Source organism: Apium graveolens, chromosome 6, assembly GCF_009905375.1.
Source record: "Apium graveolens cultivar Ventura chromosome 6, ASM990537v1, whole genome shotgun sequence".
NCBI classification, from domain to species: Eukaryota; Viridiplantae; Streptophyta; class Magnoliopsida; order Apiales; family Apiaceae; genus Apium; species Apium graveolens.
In genome coordinates this window covers 81,353,296-81,376,105 of record NC_133652.1, presented here as the reverse complement: position 1 = coordinate 81,376,105, position 22,810 = coordinate 81,353,296, and the positions used below count along the sequence as shown (strand labels likewise).

General features: G+C 34.6%; 1 protein-coding gene across 1 annotated transcript; it reads left to right on the top strand.

The window, feature by feature from the left end:
* Positions 1 to 20,578: 20,578 nt before the first annotated feature.
* LOC141663559 (transcription factor MYC4-like) lies at positions 20,579 to 22,464 on the top strand. Its single transcript, XM_074469341.1, has one exon. It carries the CDS (start codon positions 20,752 to 20,754, stop codon positions 22,201 to 22,203), a length of 1,452 nt encoding a protein of 483 aa, XP_074325442.1. The 5' UTR covers positions 20,579 to 20,751; the 3' UTR covers positions 22,204 to 22,464.
* Positions 22,465 to 22,810: the final 346 nt, after the last annotated feature.

Below are 22,810 nucleotides of genomic sequence, written 5' to 3'. Positions count from 1 at the left end.
TGAGGTAGGAACTACCAATAGGCTAGGCTTTCAACTTTTGATGTACCAGATTTATTTATATTTATGAATTGTAATAATGGCAAAGAAATGTAAATTTATTCAGAAAACCTTTTAAGGTGTATTGGCAAATAATTGTGGAATAAAATGACTTGTGGTTATTTTTGGATGTTCATCTCTGAGACTATAACGTGTGGTGTGTGTGTTTATTATGGGGTCACAGTACAGAGTAGTTGAGTAATTATTAAGATTGAGTGTTATTAAGGGAAATGGAACTCGTGACGACCCGGATCCCCGACCCCGGATCTGGGAGTGTTACGGCCTACATCTACTCTCAGACCAAAAAAATGCAAGATCTTTAATGTTCTCAAAAATTGTTAAAGGAAATATGAGGCTGATTATGACACTTCAATATGATCTGCAACGCAAAAAGAATAAGAAAATTGAAGATGAAGAAATGATCAGAATCCTTAAAAGGTATCTTGTAAATGCTGACACCATGTTGCCAACCTCATAATTCAATTTAAAAAATGACAAGGATTATGATGAGTAGAAGTATGATGAGAAAAAACCTTTTGGCTCAAATCCAAGTCAATCTTCTAGAGTAACTAGAAACAAAAAAAAGGAGATGAAACGAAGAAGGAAGATGAGAAAAAGAAAGGGGATGAAAGAAGAAATAAGATGGCTCAGGAACATAAAAATAATCCCTACCAATTCCAATCAACCAAGCTCAACCCACTAAACCTTTTAGCTCAAACACTCAACCATCATTCACCTCAAAGTCAAAATTCTTATATAAGCCAACTGCAAACTCTCTTCTCAAAATCCCAATCACTACCAGCCAAACTAGCCTAAAGAAAATCTCAAACCTACCTTCATTCAAACCACCAACCAAGATTCACTTTAAATCTGTTGGGAGAAAAACAAAGCAACTGCAAGTTACTGAGAGATCTCTCTGGAATTTCTATGATCAATCTGACTTTCTGCCATTAAATTGGTGCCTCACAGATGAAGAATATTCTCAACAGCTAGCTAAAGAAATAGTAAGAGTCTGGGTTGTATCATACACATAAATCTGAATATATTATGATGATGCTTCTTTCACTTTACTTGGAAGTAACCTAATGGACATACTTTCAATCACATAATTCAAAAGAGTGATCAGTTTGATGAAGGATAAGGATACAATTACAAGGTTCTGGAGAATTGTATTTTGTGGATGGGTGAAAGAAAGGGATGAGAAAAATGCAAGGGAAAAGGCTGAAAAGGAAGAAAGAGATGAGAAGTATACAGAAGAACTTGCAAGAATTGAGAAAAGATCAAATGAGCTTAAAGCAAGAGGGATGAGCAGACTTTCCAAAGATAGACATTTTCTGAACATAAAGCTTGGCAGATACTGCAGATTTAGAGTTGGTTACTTAAATGGTTATTCATTAAATGAGTGGCTCAAGATTGTGGAAGCTTTAAGAGGAACTGAAATTATAGAAGAAATGGAAGTGTTAGTAACTCTTAAGGATCTCATTAGAAAGGAGCCAGGTTATGAAGACTTTATGTAATAAATGCACTTGTTAAAACTTCTATAACCACTCAATGTTAAATGATGTATTTCTGTCAAGTTTTATGTAAAGATTTATTATTCATTGTAGCTTGGGGTTAGTCTTGTTAACAAGCATGAATTTGTGATAAACAATCTTCTCACAAATTGGGGGAGATTGTTGTGCAAGACATGCCTGTACTATAACAAGACTAAGTCAAATTGACAGCCCTAAGTAAGTTGTATGATAATCTAAGTTTGCATTTTGTATTGTATCACTTAAGTCTATAAAAGTGTAAATAGATTAGACTGAAGTATATTTCTGTAAACAGTCTCAAGCCTAAGAATAAACTCTGGAAGAAGATCATGAAGATCATGCCTCAGAGATAATGTGAAGAAGCTTGAAGTTGAATAAATATGTTTTGGAAAAAATATTCTAAGTCAAGAAATCTACAAGTAATAAATTAAGTCTTATAGAGAAGTCATTCGAGAACTCCAGAATGACTTATCGAGAAGTCAAGAAAAGCTTATAGAGAAGCCTCCGAGATATCTATAAGCCAGATTGAAGACATGAAGATTAGAGATATCGAGAAGTCATTTCTTCATGAAAGAACTCTGAGATATCGACAAGTTAAAATATCACTAGTGATCTATGAGATATCGATAAGTCAAAATATCACTAGAGATCTCTGAGATATCGACAAGTCATTTATTCACTAGAGAACTCTGAGATATCGATAAGCCAAAATGAAGACACGAAGATTGGAGACCTCGATAAGCCCGATTCCCTTATAGAGAACTTAGAGACTTTGATAAGTCAAATCAACTATAGATTAATAAGAGATCTCGATAAGTCATTATACTTATCGAGATGTCGAGTTCTTTATATGACAAACTGGAGATCTCGATGGAAAACTCAAGTATAGAATGCAGATCAGTTAAATATCCAAGATCATCAATCAACAAACAAATCAATCACCGATTTGAAAAGTCTACAAAAAGCAGCTTGAGGAGTACAAGATTAAAGGCCAAGATTAACTGACAAAGTAGAAGTCACAGACATGCACGATTTGCAAAAATACACTAAGCTAGAAATAGAAAGTTTTAGTTAACTTAAAGTAGGGTTTAGTACATGCTATTGCATGCTGTGTAAAACCTGTATTTACTATTGTATAAAGTAAACACTGGATGCTTTGTTTTAGTTGTAACAAAAGAGATCTAGAAAATCTTGTAACTTTTAAGAGAGAAGCTGAGTTCTTTATCAACAAAGAATCCAGAAATTTGTAGAAGGACATACTTGATTTAATATAAAATTAAGTGAGTTTTGAAAAATATTGTGTTCATGTGTATTTTTTATTATTCCTGTTAAAACACATTATCTCTACAGTTAGATTACTTTGTTCACCATCTATAACAGTTCAAAAAGATCAAAGATAATCCAAAACACATTCACCCCCCATGTTGTATTCATTACCTAACAACTATAAACTTATACACTTTTATGACAATAAGCAAGTTAGATTATACTATAAAATAGATCACACCTTCAATGAAATTATAAATCATACCATGCAGCTATTAAATTGATGAAGAGGATCGTGAACGCATTAACATATATACAAAGGAGATAATTTGATGGACACGTCCAGTGATAGTATAAACCAACTTAGTTGTTATGTACCCCACATCATGTACCGATATACAATACATACCAGAACTGCTATGCATGGATGAAACTTAGAATTACATATGTAATGATTTTCTTTACCAATAGTTCTATAATATAAGTTAACATACTATCAGTTTAACTTTTATACCTAACGATGGCAATTCATAAATATTGGTAAAAAATACAAGAAATCCGGTTTATACTTTTTATGAACATTATACACGATCTTGTACACTAAAATGCAACAATGACAAAGTTAAATATAAGTAGGATAAATCCTACACATGTCAAATATTCAATATCAAGCCTACTCATTCCGCAACTGAAATATACCTCAATCATATATGGTTTTATCAATAATCAAATAACTACGTAGCTAACGCACAACAAAGGCATCACAAATTATGAACATCATACACAGTGCAATTTTTCCGAATTTAACATGTTATACTAAAACATGACCCGTACCTCGCAGGAGTTTTCATGCTAGTTCCCATTAAAAATCCAAACCTTTTAGAAAATTTTCAATCACATAATTATTTTTATCTAATTGGGATAACAAGTTGAAGTATTTCAAATATGTTTATTTGACTTTCGTACTCACCTACCTCACCATATAAGATAATATAATGTAAGTTGTTGATAACTTAATATGAATAATAAGTTAGAGAAAAAAAGGTCGAGGAAATATGCCATAAACTTACTTAAAGTTAGAAGGGTTTTTTTTATATAAAATTGAAATGGTAAAATTGCAAAAATTAATTTCATTTCTGTAGTGGACAATTGTATCTGGTATGCATATTATTTCAGGAAGCCTTTTTATTACAGTCGTAAAGGATACATGGACACGACATGAGTATTTTGAAAGCCAAATTTAACACATATATACAAAAATTTGAATATATCTAGTGTTGGATTCAATTTTTTAATATAGTTACACAACAGGAAAACGAGTTTTTCTTACCGACGAATTGGTAGGAAATAACCAAAAATCGATTGAATATGACTCATTTCTTACTGATCAAGGACGGTATGAAATATCTAACTAGAAAACGTCATTGGTGAAAAATGAAGATGACCGCAGTCAATATGAGCCCCACATTTTGATGTGTAAAATCACATGGTAAGGATCCACGTACCAAGTCATATATCACGTAGAAATAGGATTGTGGTTGAAAATAGGAGCGGTAGTAGGAAATGAGGTAAAATGCGGTAGGAAATATGGCAGATAACACATAAAAAGCATTTTTACCACTCATTTGTTACCAGCCTCAGTGGAAAATGGCTTGAAGAGGGTAGAAAATGACTTAAAGATAGCATAAAATAGCTTCAAGGTGGTAAAAAATAGGGGTGTGCAACGATCCGTTTGATCGGTTTTTTACGATTAAATCGGACCGGATCATACATTACGGTTATACTGAGTATAAACCAGAACGAACCGTTTGGAATTTCGAACCAGACCGGATCACGATTTAAGGGTTCGGTTCAGTCGACAACTGTTTGAAACCTAACTAAGTACATAAATATAAAATTTATTATTATTTTTTTAAAATTTAGATACAAATATTACATGTAAAATAATAATTTGAAGATATTAATAATAAAATAAATATATAAAGTATAAAATAAACTTAAGTAATTAATGAATATATATATATATATCCATAAAAATGGTGTATAATTATAATGAATATATTAACATATGTTGAAATGGTCTGGTTCGATATTAACGGTCCGGTTTGGAGATGAAAACCAGGTTGAACCATATATTAACTATTTTTATTCATACCAAACCTAAACCAAGCCGAACCGCCGAGAAAACTGGAAAAGGCAGTTTGGTCAGTTTAGTTCGTTTGGTTTGACTCTTTTTTGCACACCCCCAGTAGGGAATAGCTTCAAGATGGTACAAAATAGCTTGAATGCGTTAGGAACTGATGATTAAGGTTTCAAAATAAAATTCCATTGATTTCATATATGACATATTCCTCAACAATATAAATATCTAAATCTCAAACATACAACCAAAATCGAAAATCGTACATCATATGTTAGATATATTTGAGATGTCATGTCTAATATGATTTGTGTTTAGTTTTCAGAACTTAATAACTGGACATATCAGGACTTACTGAAATCAGAACTTACTGAAGTCAGAACTTAAGGTGTTAGAAGATACATATCAGGACTTAAGTGCGGGAAGACTTTCATATAAGGAATGCGGTTGATTTACAAGAGAGAAGATCTGGACTAAAGCAATAGAAGATATGCATGGAAAGAGTTAAAAGACTAGAAGACTTGTAGAAGATATCTGATTGATATATTTTAGGAGACAGAATTATATTCCATATCAATTAGAATATATCTTGTAACTATGTACTATATAAACACAGCTTAGGGTTTACATTATATGTGTTATCATTATCGAGAAGATTATACATTGTAACCTAGCTGCTCTTAGTGATATTTGTTCATCACTGAGAGAGAAGAACAGTTCATATTATAACATAGTTTATTGAATATACTTGATCTTTGTTACATACATGTGTTAAAATCAATTTGATTGTATAAACACTGTATTTAACCCCCTTCTACAGTGTTGTGTGACCTAACAAGTGGTACCAGAGCTTTTCTGTTAACACACATACAATAAAGATCCAAACAATCATGTTTGAAGAAACACAAACCCCAACTAAACCCACCAAAACTCAAGAAACTCAAAACACTCAAACCCACAGTCGATATAAGACTATTAGAGTTCCCATACCGAGACCTTCTGAGTATCCCATATGGAAAGTAAAGATGGCTATGTTTTTGGAAGCTACAGATCCAGAATACCTTGACAGAATTAATGAAGGACCATATAAGCATACCAAGCTCTCTATTTCAGTTGTTGATCAACCAGCAAAGTCCATACCAAAGGAGAAAGGCAATTACACAGCTAAGGACATCTCATCTATTGCCAAGGATGCAAGGGTAAGACATTTGCTGCATAATGCCATTGATAATGTCATGTCAAACAGGGTAATTGGATGCAAGACTGCAAAGGAGATATGTGATGCTTTGGAGACAAGATGCCAGGGAACTGATGCAATCAAAAAGAACAGGAGGACTATATTCACTCAAGAGTATTAGCACTTTGACTCAAAAGCTGACGAGTCATTTACTGACTTATATGACAGGTTTGTCAAACTCTTGAATGATCTGTCGTTGGTGGACAAGGAATATGATCTTGAAGATTCAAATCTAAAATTCCTTTTAGCTCTTCCTGAAAATTGGGATTTGAAGTCTACTACCATAAGAGACAACTATGACCTTACTGAAACTACTCTTGATGAATTTTATGGCATGCTCAAGACATATGAACTTGAGATGGATCAAAGGAGCAAGAGGCATGGAAGAAAGTCAAGGACAGTTGCTCTTAAAGCTGAGGAGGAATTTCCTAAAGTGGTTACCTAAAAGAGGGGCAAAGGAAAGGCTCTCATCATAAAGTCTGATTCAGAGTCATCATATTCTGATGATGATGATTCAGAAACTGAAAGATTACCTGAAATGGATGTTGATGCAGAGATGATGCAACTGTGTGCTCTTATGGTGAATGGTTCCGCCTACTCAAAACTAAGAGGGGATATCGGAGTCGAGAACTAGCAGCTACTGTTGGAAGATGGAATTGTTTATCACAAAGATAGCCTACATGAAATTTAGAAAGGGCAAGAAGTTTTCCAGGAAAGGTGGAAGTTTTGATAAGAAAGGATTCAGAAAGCCTGAAGGCAAAGTAGGAAAGTCTGACAGTAGAGACAACTCAAGTATCAAATGCTACAATTATGGTGAAAGAGGCCACATATCTCCTGACTGCAAGAAAAAAAAGTGACAAAGGCAAGGCACTTGTCACAAAGAAGAAAAGCTGGACAGGCACTTCAGATTCTGAACATGAGGTGAACTATGCCTTGATGGCAAATGCTGATAGCAGTACTGAAACTGCTGAATTGAAGGTACCTCAAACAACTTATGCTTTTCATACTGATGATATTACTGATTTGAGATTATATCTTAAAACCATGTTCATTAGTTATAGAGATCAGACTTTAACATGTGAAACATTAACATCTGAAAATCTTGCTTTTAAAAACAGAAAGGAGTTAGTTTTTCTTCATCAAACTAAAAAAGAAAGAGATGAGGCTTTGTATGTTAGAAATGAAGTACTAAAATTGAATGAATCTCTAAAAACTGATTTAGAAAAGGAAAGAGAGATCATTAGAATTTGGACTAACTCTGGTAGAACAACTCAGGATATATAAGTAAAGGAAACTGGAAAGAGGGCTTAGGGTATGGAGATGATAAAAGTGAGAAAGGAACTGTGAAAATTGAGCCAACTGTTGTTAAACAGACTGCTAAGCCAAAGGTAAATCATGTTAAATTTGTAGCAAAAACTGTAAAGTCTGATTCTGAAAAGATGAAAAAGTCTATGACAGAAGTCAAACAAAAGTCAATTTTTGACAAATTAAAACAAGATAAACCAGCTGAAGTAAATATAGGCTTAAAAAGAAGTAGCTTAAGCATAAACTGAAACAGATTAGAGATGTGAACAAGGTAAAGGAAGCTAGGAAAAATAGGAATGGAAAGGAAGGTGTGAATAAAAGCAATAATTATATGATTGTTCCTAATGCTCCTGGAATGAAATGTTATAAATATGGAAACTTTAACCATCTTGCTTCTTTTTGCAGGAAAAATAAAGATATAAATTCTTTACCTCCTAGATCAGGAGTTAAGAGCCAGTCTGTTAGGTTTAAACCACAAAATCCTTGTTTTCATTGTGGTAGTTTATGGCATTCCATTTATACTTGTAAGGAATATCATAGTTTGTACTATGATTATTATCAAATAAAACCTTCTTTGAAGAAAGTTAGTATTGTTCCTTCTAGTGTAAAGTCTGATGCAAAGTCTGATATAAATTCTAATAAACAGCATGTTAGCATAAACTCTGAAACTAAATCCGCTGCAAATACTAACAAACTTAAAAAGGCCAAAGGATCCAAGCAAGACCGGGTCCTTAAAACTAATCAATAATGGTCTTTGTGATTGCAGGGCAACAGGAAAAACATCCTAGTTCTGGACAGTGGATATTCAGGACATATGACTGGAAATAAAGCCCTACTATCAGAATTTATGGAGAAAACTGGCCCAGGAGTTTCTTATGGAGATGGCAACATGGGAAAAACTCTGGGATATGGAAATATCAATCTTGGGAATGTCATCATTGAATTAGTAGCTCTTGTCTCAGGTTTTAAACACAATCTGCTAAGTGTGAGTCAAATCTATGACAGAGGTTATCATGTGGATTTCTTTGAAGAACACTGTGAAGTTGTAAGTAATTCTACAGGCAAAGTGTTTCTGAAAGGTTACATGCATGGTAACATATATGAAGCCAGACTTTCAACAAATTCTGATGGTTCTGCAATCTGTCTGTTAAGTAGAGCATCAATTGAAGAAAGCTAGAATTGGCACAAGAGACTCTCTCATTTAAATTTCAACAACATAAATGAGCTAGTAAAGAAAGATCTTGTGAGAGGACTGCCAAAATCAGTATTTGCTCCTAATGGTCTTTGTGATACATGTCAAAAGGCAAAACAAATAAAATCTTCATTCAAGAGCAAAACTGAATCCTCAATTCTTGAGCCTTATCACCCACTACATGTTGATCTATTTGGTCCAGTCAATGTCATGTCTATTACAAAGAAGAAATATGCTATGGTTATAGTGGATGAGTTCACAAGATGTATTTCTTACACAAGAAGAATGAAACTGCATCTACTCTAACTGATCATGTCAGACAGATGGATAAATTGGTCAAAGATTCTGTTAAAATCATAAGAAGTGATAATAGCACTGAGTTCAAGAATTCAATTATGGAAGAGTTCTGCAAAGAGCATGGAATTAAGCAGAAATTTTCTGCACCTGGAACTCCACAACAAAATGGAGTTGTAGAAAGAAAGAACAGGACTCTCATTGAAGCTGCACGAACTATGCTTGATGAAGCAAAGCTACCAACCTACTTTTGGGCTGAAGCTGTGTAGACTGCTTGATTCACACAGAATGCTACACTCATAAACAAGCATGGAAAAATACCATATGAGATGGTGAAGAAAAAGAAGCCAAATCTGAAATACTTTCATGTATTTGGTTGTAAGTGTTTTGTTCTTAAGACTCAACCTGAATAGCTGTCAAAATTTGATCTAAAAGCTGATGAAGCAATTTTTTTTGGATATCCACTTTCCACAAAAGCCTTCAGAGTCTATAATTTAAGAACAAGGCTTGTCATGGAATCTATCAATGTATCTTTTGATGATAAAAAGATTACTGGACTTGAAGATTTCAATGATCATGATCAGCTGAGATTTGAAAATGAAGATTTAAGTTCTGATTCTGTAAATTCTGATGGCTTAAATCCTGATCCTGTAAGTTGTGACGGGTTAAATTCTGATGTCACTTAACTGTGGTAACTACTCCAAGGGAAACTGCACCTGTTCAGGGGGAGCAAGCTGAAGATTCTACCACAACTCAAGACTCTCAAGAAGCATCAGAACATGTCACTGGCTCTTCAAGTTCTGATTCATCAAGTTCTGATGAGCCAAATTCTGATAATTCTGGAAACTCTGATTCTTCAAATCCTGAAGGATCCAACTCAAATTCTGAAGTCTCAGAGAGCATAACTACAGGGGGAGTATCATAAAATGTTGATGGAGACATCATGGATCATGGGGGAGGATCCAGTTCTAGAAAACAACTTCCATCTGCAAGGAAGTGGACCAAATCACATACACCTGACTTAATAATTGGAGATCATGAAGCAGGTGTCAGAACTAGAACTGCAACATCAAATAAATGTCTCTATCATTCCTTTCTGTCTCAGACTGAACCAAAGAAAGTGGAAGAAGCTCTTCAAGATGCTGATTGGGTGCAAGCAATGCAAGAAGAGTTAAATGAATTTGAAAGAAATAAAGTCTGAACCCTAGTGCCAAGACCAAAGAACAGATCAATTGTTGGCACAAAATGGGTGTTCAGAAACAAAACTGAAAGTGATTACATAATTACAAGAAACAAAGAAAGGATGATTGCTAAAGGTTACTCTCAATAGGAGGGTATTGATTATGATGAAACATTTGCACCAGTTGCTAGATCGGAAGGCATAAGAATCTTTTAGGATTATGCTGCTAACAAAAAGTTCAAAGTCTTTCAAATGGATGTGAAAAGTGCTTTTCTCATTGGAGAATTGGAAGAAGAGGTATATGTTGAACAACCTCCAGGATTTGTAGATCCAAAATTTCCAAATCATGTCTATAGACTTGACAAAGCACTTTATGGCCTTAAGCAAGCTCCAAGAGCATGGTATGAGACTTTAACTCAATTCCTTCTGGAAAGTGGATTTCACAGAGGCACAATTTATAAAATACTGTTCTATCTCAACCATGGAAAGGACTTACTATTGGTACAGATATATGTTGATGATATCATATTTGGTTCTATAAATGCCAAACTATGTGAAAGGTTTGCAAAGCTAATGCAGTCAAAATATCAAATGAGTATGATGGGAGAACTTAGCTATTTTCTGGGACTTCAAGTCAAGCAAAATGAAGAAGGTACTTTCATAATCAATCCAAGTATACCAGAAATTTACTGAAGAAATTTGGAATGCAAGACTGTTCAACTGCATCCACTCCCATGGCCACTGCAACCAAGTTAGATAAAGATACTGGAGCATTAGTAGATATTACTAACTACAGAGGTATGATTGGCTCTTTACTCTATTTAACTGCAAGTAGACCTGATATCATGTATGCTACCTGTCTTTGTGCAAGATTTCAGGATGATCCAAGAGAACCTCATCTAATAGCTGTGAAAAGAATTTTCAAGTACCTCAGGGGTATAGCTGATCTAGGATTGTGGTATCCTAGAGAATCAGATTTTAAGCTAATAGGTTACTCAGATGCAGATTTTGCAGGATGCAAAATAGACAGGAAAAACACTAGTGGAAGCTGTCAATTTCTTGGAGGCGGATTGGTTTCTTGGTTTAGCAAGAAACATAAATCAATTTCCACATCAACTGCGGAAGCAGAATATATTGTTGTAGGAAGCTGTTGTGCACAGATTTTTTGGATGAAGAATTAGTTACGGGACTATGGGTTAGAATTTTCTAAAATGCCTATTTACTGTGATAATCAAAGTGCTATTGCTATGACAGGTAATCCAGTTCAACACTCAATGACAAAGCACATCAACATTAGGTACAATTTCATAAGGGAACATGTGATGGAAGGTACAGTGGAAATACATTTTGTTCCAACAGATCAACAACTAGCAGATATCTTCACAAAACCACTATGTGAAGCTACTTTTACAAGACTGGTAAATGAACTTGGAATGGTTTCAGGTTCTTTCTCAAAATCTGCTTAGTTTTTATTCTCCTGCATCAGACTTTATAATTAGTGTTTACAGGTTGTCTTATCTCTATGTAATATGTGCTTCATTTGTAATATATTAAATACTGATTGTTATATGATGTGATTCTATATACTCTGATAGTGTCTTGAATGTTCTGTGAACTATTCAATCCAATGAGGATTATTGTGCTAGATGCTGACCTAGTAGTCTTTAACATACTGGAAATCCCATGTTTGAATTAGTTGTTTATGTGGAAATTCATTAACACAAGCAGATTCTGATTTTGAGCTTAGTCAAATTTACTTTATGTATCTTATTACTAAGTCACAAACTAGATTCTTGCTTCTTATCTGTCAAATTCTGATGTCAGTAAATCTTAAGGATGAACCACATGCTTGATAAGTCTCACTTATCCAAAGAAAAGAAAAGAAAAGAAAATTGAAGTCGGGTACTCCTTTGAGATCTAGAGTAAATATGTGGAAGGGAAGACCCAAGTGCATTGCTGGTATTAAGTTATATGTATTAGAAAAACAAATAATTTTTTTTGGTGACTTTTCATATTCTCTGATTACTGGAGAAATACTCTGATAATAGCATAAATTCTGATAGCAGTTGTGACTCACTTACATTGAGAAGCCACTGTAAAAAGGAATTTCAAAAGATGCATAAAATGAGCACAAACAGTTGAGGTGGATTCTTGCATAAATGTATTCTATAGTAGACTTCATTATTAATGACAGATTTTAAGCATTTTTCTTAGTTATGTCTTATTTCTAAGTTGTACTGAAGTTTATCAGACTTTAATCTTTATCTGATATTTTGCTAGTGCACACACTCTCACTCTATATGAATGATGAAAATAATTGTGGTGATTAAGTTGTTTCAGACAAACAGTTAAGTGTCATTTGCATAAATTCTGAGGACAATTTCTGATGGAAGTTCTGATGATTAAAATCTGAAAAAACAAGTCAGTTTTTGTATGAAGAATCATAGAAATAAACATTCACTTTTTGAGAACAGAAGCCATGTTCTGATGACCATTAAAATCTGATAATAGTCAAGTTCTGATATTAAATCCTGATAGAAACTCTGATGCTTACGTGGCATTATTTATTTACTTGACTTATATGTGGTAATACTGAACGGTCATATTTTATCAGAATATATTTAAGTGAGATAAAAATAGTCATAGTCATTTGTTTAGTGGGAAACGTATTTGTCTTGAAAAACTGTATGTGCACAATAATTACTGCTTATTTCTCGTGCCCACTAACTCTGCTTTAACTATTTACTGACTGTTCATATGTTGCCAGGTGTAAATTGTCTTCCATGCTTCATAAATATAGTTGTTGTCACGTGGGCTGTATAAATAAGAAAGTTAAAAGATTTTCTAATCTTTTACCTACTTTTCTCATTCTCTAATCTCTCTTATTTTCTCTCACCCACTAATATTCTCTGAAGCTCTATTTTCTCACAGGCATTTTATCAAACACTTTGTGTACACACTATTCTCACTTGATTTTTCACAGAAATGGCACCAAAAAACATCATTTTCAATGGAGCTAAGTTTGTTCCTAACAACTACTTAGCTATTCTTAGCAAGGATGAAGCCCCATCAGATCTTCACTTTATTCAGGACTTCCTTGCTAACAGCGAGATTGGGTATGCATTGACCCCAACCCCAATCACTCTCAAGAACTCAGATACTGGAGTTTTGGAGGAGTGGAGTTTATGATGATGGTGGCAGAGATGGGTCCCCTAGTATTATTTTCACAACAGGGGAGGATGAACATGTGGTGATTGTGCCTATAGTTCGCCAAGCTCTACATCTTCCAGAAGACTGCATTTTTTCAACAGTTGAGGAGCCAACTCTTCAACAGATGATGGCTAATCTGGGTTATGAAAAATCATTTTCCAAGATGGGACAATTGAAGAGGCCATACATAAGGAAGGAATGGAGTTTCTTCTTTGACTGCATCACCAGAACTTTTGCAAACAAATTTTCAAACTTTGATGCAATTCCAATACTTAGTCAGTAAATTGGGTATGCTCTAATTACTCAATCTCATTTTGATTATGCTAATATTGTACTAGGTTTCATTGGTGATAGAATGACAGAAGATAGAAATACAGTTTATTTTGCTAGATTCTGTCGGCTTTTATACATTTTTTGTAGCTCTGATGCACCCCAACCAGCTAGTAAGTTGATTCCACCATTTAAACTTGCTAAAAGAGCTTTTACTGACTTATTATCCATTGATAATAAGAAAACTGTTCTAAGACCCCTGTAAATTCCACAATCAGTCAAACAGGTCTTAGTAAACTCTGACCCAAACACCTATACTACCATATATCCTGATGTCCAACCATCCCAACCTCCATCAGCACCTACACAACCTACCACTTCTCAACCTCAACCAACTCAACCTACCATTAGAACTTACTTTCAACCAGCTCAATCCAAACAATAACAACCATCTGCTACAGCATCCAGATCCAAACCTTCTAGAACAAAATCTGTTCCTAAATCTCCACAAAAGAGAAGAAGGATGATTTTAAGGGATGAATCAGATGAAGAAGAAGCACAGGTTCATACATCAGAACCTGTGATACAAGAAGCTGAAGGATCAACCCATCAGATAAATACTGAAGCTGAGGGTTCTGATAATTTGAAGAGGAAAAGAACTGTAAGTTCTGATGCAGATCAAACAACTCATTCCCTATCAAGGAGATCAAAGAAACAGAGGGCAGGGAGGTATATGGCTAAGTCTTTATCAGAGGATACCGAGGAAGCTGAGGAAGGGGATCAGGAATCTCTGATCTCAAAGCCAATCATAATTGAAGCTTTTCAATCCCCAACTCAAGCTCAAGACACTGTTCAGGAAACAGTGATCACACCTCCTGTCTCTCCAGTCAAAGAAATAACGGTTGAAGATTCAGGATTAAGTCCTGAAATTGACATCCATAGGCTGAATATTCCTACTGTTATTTATCTGGAAGCTCCAACAGCAGCTCAGCCATCTACTGTCAATTCTCCTATCTTACGGGCTGAGATACCAACAACTCCTAATCTGGAGATAAATTCTGATGCTCAGAATTTAGATGAAGCTGGTACAGACTCTCCTTCTATTACACACACTCTTGTGTTGTCAGAAGATGATGGATTTTTTGCAAGTTCTGGAGAGTCAGCTCCAATAAATGCTCCAATTCTTGGAGATGAGGCATTAATCCAAAAGTTTGTTGAACATGATGCTCCTATTCCTTGGGAAGATACTCATAGAGGAGTGGAGTGGACCAAGAAGTGGAATGACACTGATTTCATTCCAAGCTCTAAAGTTTTGACAGAGCACATTGCTAAGGCTGATGAGCTGATGACAAGTTCTGATTTCAAGACTCAACTCAAAGTCACAGCTCTGTCTACCAAAAATCTTCAAGGTCTACACTCTCAAACTCATGCCAAGGTTGATAAACTTCTGGAGTCAGCTGAAAAGCTAGATATGACTCTCAAGTTAGACAAGTAAAGACTTATCAGACCTATACATGAGAAAGTTGAAGTTATTGAGAAGGTACATGAAAAGCAATAGGCCCAAATTACTGAGGTCCTGCAAAATCAAGCCTCTCAACAAGCTCAACTTAATGAAATTCAATCTTCAGTAGAACTTCTTCTCTCTCTCCTACTAACTGATGATGCCAAAAAGGGGGAGAAGGTAGTTAAGTCGAAATGCTCTAATACTCAGATGTTGAAGAAAAGGGATAATAATGAAGATGACCAGGGAAACCCTAGCAAGGGTCAAGGTCAAGGGCAAAGTAGCAAGGTTTCTTTTAGGAAACTAATTTATGATGCAAGCAAATCTTCTACTCAAAAGAAGACAAGTTCTGAAGCTGCTCAAACTCAAAATCTGATAGCAAGTGCTAATAATCAAAATCTAATATCAAGTTCTGAAGAGCAAGGTCTGATGACAAAGCCTGATGTTCTGATTCAAGGTCGAAGTCAAGACTCTCAGAAGTTTCTGTAAACTCTGAAGCTCAAGGGAAAGTAGACTACTGTCTACTACAAAGATCCCAAGATTCAGACACTTGATGAAGAGATTGCTAGAAGATTATTTCTGAAGCATAATCCTGGAATGGATTTAGAAAATCTCAAGGAGGAAGAATCTAGATTTAAATTTGAGAAGACAAATCTAAAGTCAAAAGCTTCTGTTACAAAGAAACCTCCATAGCCTAAGGAAAAAGGCATTATGATCAAGGAGAAATCAAATACTGAGGCATCTAAGCCAAAGACTAGATCACAAACTGAGATTGATCCCAAAGATAAAGGGAAAGGAAAAGTTGATGAACCAATAAAGCCATAGGAGATGAAAATTCCTCAAATCCTGATGAAACTTATGTGCAAACTGGTTCAAGTTCATGATGATACTCTTGTTGAAGATGAAGATGTTCAAACTCTGAAAAGAAGGAAGATAACTGAAGAATCCAAGACAACCTCTGACATAGCTCAAGTTGTTCAGAGTGAAAAACAGCAAGCTACAGAAGAAACAGCAAGTTCTGATAAAGTCATCAAGACATCAACCTCTGACATAGCTCAAGTTGACTTAGACAAGATGAAAGTAGCTGATAAAAAGAAACTTTTATGGAAAAATGTCAGACCATCAGATCCAAAGAAAAGCCAATTGTTGTCTGATTTCATGACTATTGGGTTAAATGCTAGAGAACCAAGAGATAGAACAGGGCTAGGGATCCATTTCTATTGACTTACAGACCTCTTGAAGATGTTACACAGAAACACCTTGATAAGGTTATCTCTGTTTAAGTGGTACTGGATGCTCATGACAAGCATAATGGCAAAGAAAATCTGATTCTATTTCTTGAAGATGGAAGGACATATCAGATGTCAGAATCAGATGTGCTGGATAAATCTTTGAAAGAACTTCAATTCTTTCATTATCTTTAGAGATAAAGTCTGATATTATCAGGAGATGGTCAAATTTCATATTGAAGACCATAAGAGATATAGCAAGAATTTATGGTTCAAGGGTTACAGAATTTATTCCTAACATAGTTGAAGATGATGGAAGTGAAATTCCAATGAAGAAGGATTATGCTAAACTTGAAGTGATTTTGAAAGAGAAATGTCTGTGCTACAATGAAGATTCTTCTCATCCAAGGGTTATAAGGCCGGGTGATGGTTTAGAAAGAAACAATATCTCTGCACTAAGGACTGCAATCTACCAGATTGGAAGTCAGAGTGAAGAATTGAAGCAAGTCAAAACTACATTATCTCAAGTCCTGAGGAATAAAGAAGAAAAGCTGATATCAAACTTTGTCAAGAATCACCTTGGATTCAGATTGACTCAGTGAGATTGGTAAAAACTACAAGGACTGTAAGTTGTAGTTAGTTGTCTTATTAAACTCTCATTGCATTTGTACTTAAAATGTTTTTGACATCATCAAATCTATTCACTTGTATATTTTGCATAATTTACAAGTTGGGGGAGATTGTTAGATATATTTGAGATGTCATGTCTAATATAATTTATGTTTAGTTTTCAGAACTTAACAACTGGACATATCAGGACTTACTGAAATCAGAACTTACTATCAGAACTTAAGGTGTCAGAAGATACATATCAAGACTTAAGTGCGGGAAGATTTTCAGATAAGGAATGCGGCTGATTACAGGAGAGAAGATCTGGACTAAAGTAATAGAAGATATGCATGGAAAGAGTTAGAAGACTAGAAGACTTGTAGAAAATATCTGATTGATATATTTTAGGAGACAGAATTATATTCCATATCAATTAGAATATATCTTGTAACTGTGTACTATATAAACACAGCTTAGGGTTTACACTATATGTGTTATCATTATCGAGAAGATTATATATTGTAACCTAGCAGCTCTTAGTGATATGTGTTCATCACTGAGAGAGAACAACAGTTCATATTGTAATAGAGTTTATTGAATATACTTGATATTTGTTACATACTTGTGTTGAAATCGATTTGATTGTATAAACACTGTATTCAACCCCCTTCTACAGTGTTGTGTGACCTAACATCATAAAATATAATTCATTTTATCACTATCATTTTATTTAAAACTATATATCATACAAATGTACTAAAATTACAAACATTACATAAAACCAAAAAATTATCTTAAACTCTAAAATCAATCACCCTCAAAGTGGGTTATCATCGTTTAATTCTTCATCATTGTTAGACATCACTTTATCTATTTCTTTAGCTATAATCCATAAATTTCGGCTTGCTTGTATGAAGTTTATTAATTTTCATAATACTCAAACAAATTAAAAATTTGTATTAAAGAATAAAAAATTAATACAGAAATAAAGTATTAAAAAAATTAAAACTAAACAATCGAGATTAAGAAGGTGGGTTGATTAAATTAGATTAAGTGATGTATATAAATTAAAAGTTTAGTAAGGTGAGGTGATTAAGTTAAAAGAGATGAGAGAAAAAAGTATATGACAAAAGATGAGAGATGGAGATTACATAAGGTTGATGTTATGGGTAAAAAATGAGGTTGTAAATAATGCTAGGATTCGTGAGCTTAAGGCCCTCGTTTGACGGCTCTCGTGTTTCGTGGCTTGATTCTGCATTCACAAGATGCCTACGTACCTTGCTCTATGCTGAGGATCAAGTAAAAAATGTAGTTCGGAATGGAGAGATAAGACCCTTTATATAAATGTTGGATGCGCATACATTGGACTGGGTATGGAGACTAGGTGAGCAAGTCTCTGACTTTGATTGGACATTGGAGTCCTAAAACGTATGAAGCAGATTACTTATTGGTTTGGTGCCTTGGAGGCTACTTTTTATTAGGTGAAAATATCCCTAATTGGATACCTTTAATTAGTTATTAATTTACCCTATTTATTAATTACGAAATAAATAACTAATCGGGATTTTTTTAATCGTAGGGAACCCGCAACCGCTACCCTTCGGGTTGTGCGCACTGGGTAAACCCCACGGGCTCACGCAATAGCCTGCAAACCACGTGAACCAAGGTAAATCGCATTTAAGCGACATGCTCTGACTCAGGAGGCATAATCATAAATTCTCCTCCCGTGAGATTCGAACCTGTGACCAAGTGGATAGTTATCTCCTCTTTAACCAACTGAGCCAACACTTGCGGGCCTAATCAGGATTTCGGGCCTTATTAATTGGGTTTAGTCATGGGACCGTATTAAGTTTAATTAATGCAATATTAATTATGTTTCCAGACTTAATTTTGGCCCATATCAGTTGAAAAGAGAGAAGATTTACAGGATGAGTGTAATTTTGAACTTTTGAATTGGACACAAAATTTAAATTTTGATTTAGGCGCAAATTTTCAAATGTTCGATTTTTTTGAAAATTTTGGGCGTTTTTAACCAACTTGCGGTATATTATGAGTTTTAACAAAATTTTTGAATTTTTTAGTTTGGAGCCGTTTGAATATGAATTTTAATTAGGGCACCAACTTACAAAGTTTTGAATTATTTTGAAAATTTTGGGCATTTTTCACCGACTTGCAATTGGTTATGACTTTGACTAAAAAATTTAATTATTTTAGTTTGAAGACATTTTGGTTTTAACGGTTTATTTTTTAATATTCATTATAAATTCATCGAAAATGAAATTGAAAAATTCTAACTTATTTTGTACATCATAATTTGATAATAGTTTTGACATCCGTACGGTTGGATCATTTAAATTATTTTTTTCAAAAAAAAAATATTAGGCAACCTTAATTTAACCCCTAAGTTTCAATCGCTAAATGTAGAATATTTGTTATTAAAATTAATAAAGATTTTTTTGTTAAATTTCTTTTATTATTTTTTTTGGTTGAGTAAAATTGTTAGTACTTAAATTGACATTTGAAATCACATTTATATTATTTAAACAATTTTTATATATTTCTTAATAATTATCGGAATGTTGAAAACTTTTGTTTATTAAAATGTAATTGCAAATGAAGTTAAAAAATTCTATTTTTTTCATATATGGTTACTTTCAAATAATATCAGCATGCATAAGTTGGATGACCGAAAAAAATTGTAAAAAATATTTTGTCTTACCCTAATCAACTCTTAAATCTCAAATATATTTTAATACTAATTAATAAATAGCACTTGTGGAAAATGTAAATAACTTGTAGGAAATGTAACTGCCCATTTTCTACCACTTTTTGGTGGGAAAAATCATGTGATACATCAGTCAATCACAAGCTAACACGTGTGCATTGATAGATCATTTCCTACTACATCCATATCCTACCAATATCGGTATGAAATGACATTCACAAAATCGACTGTTGTGGATCAATAAAAATATTTTTTTTAAATGATATCGTTTTATAAGTGACAAACTTGTTTTGGCAAAACTGATTTGAAAAAATGGGCCCACATTTAGCTGTTTACTACCACCCTCGATGATAAATGGCTGTCATTTCCTACCGATTTAATGAACGACAAAAAAAAGTCCTATCACTTAAAAATCGGTAGAAGATGACCGATAGAAAATGTGTCGGTAGAAAATAAAACGGTAGAAAAAATCTTTTTTTAATAGTACGTCAAAAGTGCGCGAAAAATAAATAAATCATAAAAAATTTATTACATCACACTTATATCTTTCGTTTTATACTAAATACAAATAATTTAATTATAGTTTGAACGATTTTTATTTTATATTCAGCATTTACAAATCAATAAAGATAAACACGTGCGTGATTATTTTTCACAAAGTACAAATCAATTTACCACTGTTTAATATAATATTACAGTACAATTGTTTTCAAAAGATATTGAACGGAATAAAACAATATGTGGAAGAGAGAATAACACGTGCTCTAATTCCATTGTCAATGAAATGAATAATTACCCTAGTTTTAAATTATATGGCGTAGGCTATAAGTAAAATCCAGCATCACTCATGATAATTGTAAAGTTGGACTCTCACTGTACTATAGTGGTCCTTGTGTTGTTAATACATACTGTCTTTGTCTCCTTCAATCAGTTTTCTTAATTTTGTAAGGACTCTAATTATATAGTAGTATAACCATTAGTGTTGTTTTAAGTTGTTGTATATTGAAGATCATCAGAGTTTTGTAATGTCCTCGTCTTCATCTTCATCGATGCTAGAACTTGACATCGAAAATGGTGTTGGTGGTGGTTCTTACTATCCAACCTTCTCCTCCACTCCTTCCTCTCTTCGACTTAAACTTGAACATCTTCTTGAGTCGCATCCTTGTTGGTGCTATGTTATTAACTGGCGATCATTAATTACGATGCCTGGTGGTTCGTGTTCCGATATGGTGTTGAGTTATGGCGACGGTCATTTTAAATCATCACCTGCTGCTGGTGGTATGAATGATAAGCAGGTGGTGCAGGGAAACAGATCTAGCGCCTGTGAATATAATGCAATTTTCAACCATAAGTTTGTTTTTGATGACATGGACAGCAGTGACATTCATGTCAACGACCCTGAGTGGTTTTATCTTAACTCAATTGCCCGAAATGTTCCTGCAGGAGGAGTTGCTCTTAAGGCTTTTACTTCTGGCAACCATGTATGGCTTGCTGGATCCCTGGGGAGTTGCGAGTGCGAAAGAGCCCGAGAAGCTATGATATATGGCATCCGTACCATGATTTGTGTTCCAACTGCTGATGGGGTGGTTGAGATGGGTTCTTGTTTTAGCATCAACGAAGACTTGATCCTGGTGGAGCAAATTATGTGGCTGTTTGGATCTTCATCCAGCTCAGACCATCATCATTCTATGAGTAGTGGGGAGATTGCGAAATCGATAACCCCGGGCCCTGTACAAGATAAGAAAGACAAAGGTCTACTCCTAGACATTTTCAATGATTTTGAAGATGAGCATGGGATGTTTCATGATCAGAAGTGTGGAATGATGAGCTTCACGATGACAGGTGATAGGAACGATCCTGCAAAAATTCAGAAAGCTGGAGGAGGAGGAGCTACTGGTGGCAAGAAAAGAGGTAGAAAGCCGCTTGCTGGGAGGGACAGACCCATAAATCATGTTGAAGCAGAGAGGCAGCGGAGGGAGAAGCTTAACAGCAAATTTTACGCACTGAGGGCAGTGGTTCCACATGTGTCAAAGATGGACAAGGCGTCCCTTCTAGGGGACGCGGTTAGCTACATAAATGACCTCAAAACAAAATTGGAGGAATTCGAGTCCCAAGTAGCGATATCACCGAAGAATGCTCCTCCGGAGCAGTATAATGGTAGTAGCACTAGTACAATCAGTGATGTCGTTGATGAAGCAACAGCAATTAGTACTAATGATGAGGTGGATGTTAAATTGGTAGGCAACGACGCGATGATACGGGTACAATGTAAAAACACTAATCATCCGGGTGCAAAACTGATGGATGCATTAAGGCAGCTGGAACTACAAGTGAACCATGCAAGCATGTCTACTTTTGACAACTTGATGCTTCTGGATGTGGTGATCAAAGTCCCCTCGGAGGGCAGTTTGCGATCGGAAGATGCGCTCAGACGAGCTATTCGTTCTTCATTTTCAACCCAACCAACCACCCCCTAGCTAATTACATAATTAAGGGCAGCATGCAGTAGCATTAGCGCTGGCTACTATAAGATCTTGTAATAAATATCGGTCAGACCTTCTTTAGTCTGCAAAGTGATATAGCAATTGTTCCAACTATATTGCAACACTGATATAATGACCGCATCATTCCATATAACTGCCAAGCCAAATAGATCTGTACTTGTAAAAACTACTCTAGGTTTTACTTATTGTTTATGTATACATGCAGCATATATATTTGTTTTCGTACTATTAAAATTATGTTTATCTACGGATTAAATCCAAATCTGTACACTACTTAAAGCTTCAAATTCTGAAAATTACATCCGCATTCCTAGTGTTTGTCAATTAAAAATCTGGGTCTTTTTTGGGCTTGTACTACCGGAATATATGAAATAGTCCCATATAGAGAGAGATATTTCTTAAGATTTTTTGAAAGTAATGGAGGTTCCGGTCATTGCTGAAGCAGTGTACTTCTGTAAATGGTATGAACTCCGGTTAAACTATACAACTTGTAACTAGTAAAGAACAGATCATTCTTATATTTGCATGAATCTTGGTCTATATTACTTTTTTTTTTGTCTAGACATGGGTGGGGTGGGGG